This window comes from Silene latifolia, chromosome 10 (genome assembly GCF_048544455.1).
Source record: "Silene latifolia isolate original U9 population chromosome 10, ASM4854445v1, whole genome shotgun sequence".
NCBI classification, from domain to species: domain Eukaryota; kingdom Viridiplantae; phylum Streptophyta; class Magnoliopsida; order Caryophyllales; family Caryophyllaceae; genus Silene; species Silene latifolia.
The window spans coordinates 6,883,430-6,887,851 of NC_133535.1; the positions used below are offsets into that span (position 1 = coordinate 6,883,430).

Sequence of the window (4,422 nt, forward strand, 5' to 3'; positions counted from 1 at the left end):
TGAGTTACAGGGAGCACACCAACGATTCAACGAACTTTGTAACACTTGCATGAATTGACGCATGCGCGGAAAAGGAATCAGAGGAATGTATAAGCTTATTTGGAGTACAATTTCCCAATGAGGGTTGAAACTTGAAACTATACGTTGAGATGGGAGCTTATTGTACATTTCGGTTAATGAATTATACAACTGTTTATTAAGTTACAAGTTTAAGACTATTATAAGTAAGATCGGCTTCAAGTGAAACAAGAATTAATATAAGTTGTTAGAAACAAGTTTAGTGCAGTTTGGACCTATTAAGTTAATTTAATTTATTAAAGTAATTTAGTTTTAAGTTTAATTTAAATTTAATTAGGTTAATTTAATTTAATTATCTTAGTTTAATTTCTTTCATGGTAAATTAATGTAACTTAAGTAAATTGAATTAGGTTAAGTTAATTTAAATTAAGTCAATTTAATCAAATTAAATTTCAGTAAAAAAAAAAAAAAGAGTTACCCTTTCTTGTTCTACTTCTTAATCACAATATGCACTTGGGGGAGTTTGGGGGTTTTCTCAGAAAATTTGACACAGAGAAGCAAAGCCAGCAATTTTCTATTAAAAATAAATAATCCAACAGTGTTACACAAACATTAACTGCTAATTTTCTTCACTCTCTCAACAGTCTACAATTCTTGTAAAATATTCTCGGTACTATGAAGAAAGTCGAAATCTCTGATTTTAAAAAAAAAAAAAAAAAAAAAGAAGAAAAAAAAAGAATGCCAAATCTGGAAAGGAACAAAAAAAAAAAAAAAAAACTAAAGTGTAAGGTCTTTAGGGTCTTCAATGATCTGAGCTAGAGTTTGCAAGAAAGCGGCAAGATCAGCACCATATATAACACGATGATCAGCAGTAACGTTCACCTGCATTTGGCTCTTCATGCCTATCCGACCATCTTTGCTGGCAACTACTGAGGGTTGAGATGCGCCAACAGCCATGATCGCCCCCTAATTTAAATCAAAATCGAAATATATAATTGCCCGCAAATTTATATTTTATGCTGAAAAAGAGACCATAATGTAGTAAAAATGAACAACTTACAGTTCCAGGTGGAAGAATGGCATCAAATCGGTCTACACCAAACATTCCTAGGTTTGATAGGGTGAAAGTGCCTGAAGAAAGAGTAGCAGTCATATGAGGATTGAGGACACATTCTAATAACATGTTCAATAGGTTTGAAGAACATATCTCGGAAAAATAACAACCCCTAAGTTAGACTTTGTTAGAAGTAGCATCATTCCATGCGTCTTATTTAAGGTGGGTTGATAAGTATCTGCATTTCTTTGTCGTGGGTTAATTTGGGATACTTATTGTGTTGATTGGAATCTCACCGTAACATTTGGGACATGGCCTCTCAAATTCATGAGACGGGCTTGTGAAACGAGTGCATGTCCAAGTATCGGGCTCTACTAATCTATGAAAATTCTAACAGGTTTTGTTTAAAATGGTGTCTGTCATATTTCCGACAGTGTCAACTGTCCAACACAGGTAAGGAAAGTCACATGGAGAGTCTCGAGTAATACAGTCAGTCCATGGGCATATTCCTAGGACTGATACTGAATTCTGTATTGATAGGATTTACAAACACCCATTTTACATATATACTTCGTAGTTCGTAGTACGTAACTAAGTCTAAGTTCAAAACTTCATATATGCCATGGAACACTTCATTATTGACTGAGATCACGAAGCCTAATTTGCACCTCTAAAGTTAAACTAGCATCTTTTCAGGTTTGGATCATCAACTTCTCATTACCAGCAAAATAGAGCAAGCTCATGCAACCAGATTACTGCCTTACACATTCCCTTAAAATGGTTTTAGTATAAACACGGTGATAAAGCTGTCAATCAGAATCAAATACGTTTATCTAATGTGAACCCCACGCCGGCCATTCTCTGCTAACATTCTATTGAAACAAACCCTCGAACTATTGTGTCGTGTCTTCATTCTCCCAATTAGTTCCTCTCCCTTGAATAAATGATTTGAAGGCAGGCTCACAAATCTTATTATTTGTACAGATCAAATGCAACGTTTAGGGTTAGACTATAAACACGGATCCTTTGCTTCTGTGCAGGACAACACGAGTCTGAGTTTCCTCAAGGCCAATCACCCCACTGAATCCAAACAGAACACTTTGGCACTTTAGAACACATTTGCTGACACTCCGACAGTAAGTACCAATGAGACCTTAACCTAATGGTGAAAACTACGGTACTATCTACAATACCTTGCATGTTAGAATCTCCTTCCCTTTTGTAAAATTACTACCCTTGCATTTCCCTTCAAACGTAAACCGTCATGCTAGCAAAATAGTACGGCCGTATCCAACAATTCATGGTACACATAGTTAAAATCCTATCCTACGATAAACAATTCCCGGCTTTTCAACTCCAAGTTCGCAACAAAGTACTCTTCATAACTTCATATCATAGTCTATGACATGGTTACCGGGTTAAAAGCCAATTCTATCAAGTTGCTTACTGAAAATACATATCACACACATTCTAGTTGAGCGAATCAGTAAGGGCGTATTCATAGCGAATCTGGTAACCATGGCCTACGATACTACACATTCATATATCATAGCGACATAGCCTACTATACTACACATTGAACAAACAAAACGAATGCTTGTATGTTAGAAAGTCGTAGGGAGTACCTGAATTGTATTCTTGAGGTTGCAACTGCTTAGCCCTAGCTTTCTCGACCAACTCCTTCCACTTCCTCGAAAGCGTGTAAAGATCAACCTACAATAACACCCAAAAATGAAAAATCCCCACAGAAACGATAAACAAACACCAGAATTACAATGCAAAACAAAAGATCAAAACCTTGTCAGCATCTTGCAAAACAGGAGTAATCAATCCACCATCAATAGCCACAGCAACCGCGACATTAATGTGGCTATTATACGTAAAACTCTTCCCGTCTCTACAGCTAGAATTCACCACCGGATGCTTAACCAAAGCCAACGCTGTCGCCTTTGCTAACAACGCCGTCATTGTCACTCCCTTGGCCTTAACCTACAAAACTCACAAACAAATCCGACATTTTCAAACCTAATTCCCAAATTCAACCACGCAATCAATCAATCAATCAAATCAATCAAACATCGAAGAAATCTACCTTTTTGTACAAAGCATCAAGAGCATCAGTAGTGATAGTATAACCAACTCTAAAAGTCGGAACACTCAAACTCTCCACCATATTCCTACTAACCGCATTCTGCATTGTCGTAAACGCCACCGTTTTACCTAACTCCACAACCGCTGAAGTCGTCGAACTCACCGCCGCAACAACCGGAGAACTCATCGCCGGCGAAATAACCGCCGCTTTCGCCGCTGCCTCAACATCCTTCGCAACAATCCTTCCTTGCGGACCGCTTCCAACAATCGTCGCCAAATCAATCCCTAATTCCTTCCCTAATTTCTTCGCATACGGCGACGCCACCACTCTCCTCCCTCCCTCCGCCGCCGGATGCTCCGACACTACCGCAACCGCAACCGCCACCGGTGAAGTCACTTTAGCCGGCGACACGTCGGACGATGTCGATTCCGATTGCGGTGGCGCCGGAGAGGACACGTCGGCAGTAGCGGTGGTTGTCGCGGCGGCTTTGGCGATTGCGGCGGCGATTTCATCCTCGGATTCAGCTAAAAGAGCGATAGCAGAACCGACAGGAGCGGAATTACCTTCATCAACGATAATCTTAGCGAGGAAGCCATCGTAGAAGGTTTCGACATCCATATCGGCTTTATCGGATTCGACAACAACGACGGGATCACCTTTGGAGAGCTTATCGCCTTCGGATTTAATCCAAGAGACGATTTTACCCTCGGTCATTGTTGAGCTTAGTGCTGGCATGAAGATTTCTCGGATCTTCGCTTGGATTCGGGTTTGAGTACGGGTGGAAATGCGGGTTGAGTGGTATGAGGGTGGGGTAAGGGTAAGAGTGCGGGTTGAAGGGAGGAAGGGAGTGGTGAGGTTTGTTAGAAGGTTTGACGCCATTGTTGATGATTGTTGAAGGTGGGAGTGGAATTGTGAGTGAGAGTTTTGTGGGAAGAGATGAAGGGAAGAGGAAGAGGCTAGGTGAGCCTCGAATGCATCGAAAGGAGGGCGGAGAGTTCAACAAACTCAACTAATTTCTCAATTGTCAAATGTTGGATCACTTGAGGTAAGACATCGTAAAATTGACCCGATTTGAACTTGAACTGTACTTGAATTAAAGATCTGAATCTGACTCGGAATCTGAATTGACCCGACCGTGTTCAAATTCTCAAATGTTAATTATGGAATACTGGTCATTGTCATCAACTAACTACGGAGTAGATAACAACCCACTCTAAAATAACCTGGTCCGACTCGAATCCTTGCAAATACGAGTAAC

At 40.0% G+C, this 4,422-nt stretch overlaps 1 protein-coding gene across 1 annotated transcript; it reads right to left on the reverse strand.

The window, feature by feature from the left end:
• Nucleotides 1-572: 572 nt before the first annotated feature.
• LOC141604896 (dihydrolipoyllysine-residue acetyltransferase component 5 of pyruvate dehydrogenase complex, chloroplastic) lies at nt 573-4,194 on the reverse strand. Its single transcript, XM_074423452.1, has 5 exons — nt 3,165-4,194; nt 2,870-3,061; nt 2,698-2,785; nt 1,079-1,149; nt 573-984 (listed from the first exon to the last, which is right to left on the reverse strand). Exons 1-5 carry the CDS (start codon nt 4,041-4,043, stop codon nt 796-798), a joined length of 1,419 nt encoding a protein of 472 aa, XP_074279553.1. The 5' UTR covers nt 4,044-4,194; the 3' UTR covers nt 573-795.
• Between the last annotated feature and the right edge of the window lie 228 nt (nt 4,195-4,422).

Bases quoted from the DNA above. Each gene is read 5' to 3' on its own strand.
- LOC141604896 (XM_074423452.1), bottom strand. From the start codon at position 4,043: ATGGCGTCAAACCTTCTAACAAACCTCACCACTCCCTTCCTCCCTTCA. The intron at 3,062-3,164 runs GTAGATTTCTTC...TGAGTTTTGTAG, and splicing joins TTGATGCTTTGTACAAAAAG to GTTAAGGCCAAGGGAGTGAC. The intron at 1,150-2,697 runs GTACTCCCTACG...CTCTTTCTTCAG, and splicing joins ACCTCAAGAATACAATTCAG to GCACTTTCACCCTATCAAAC.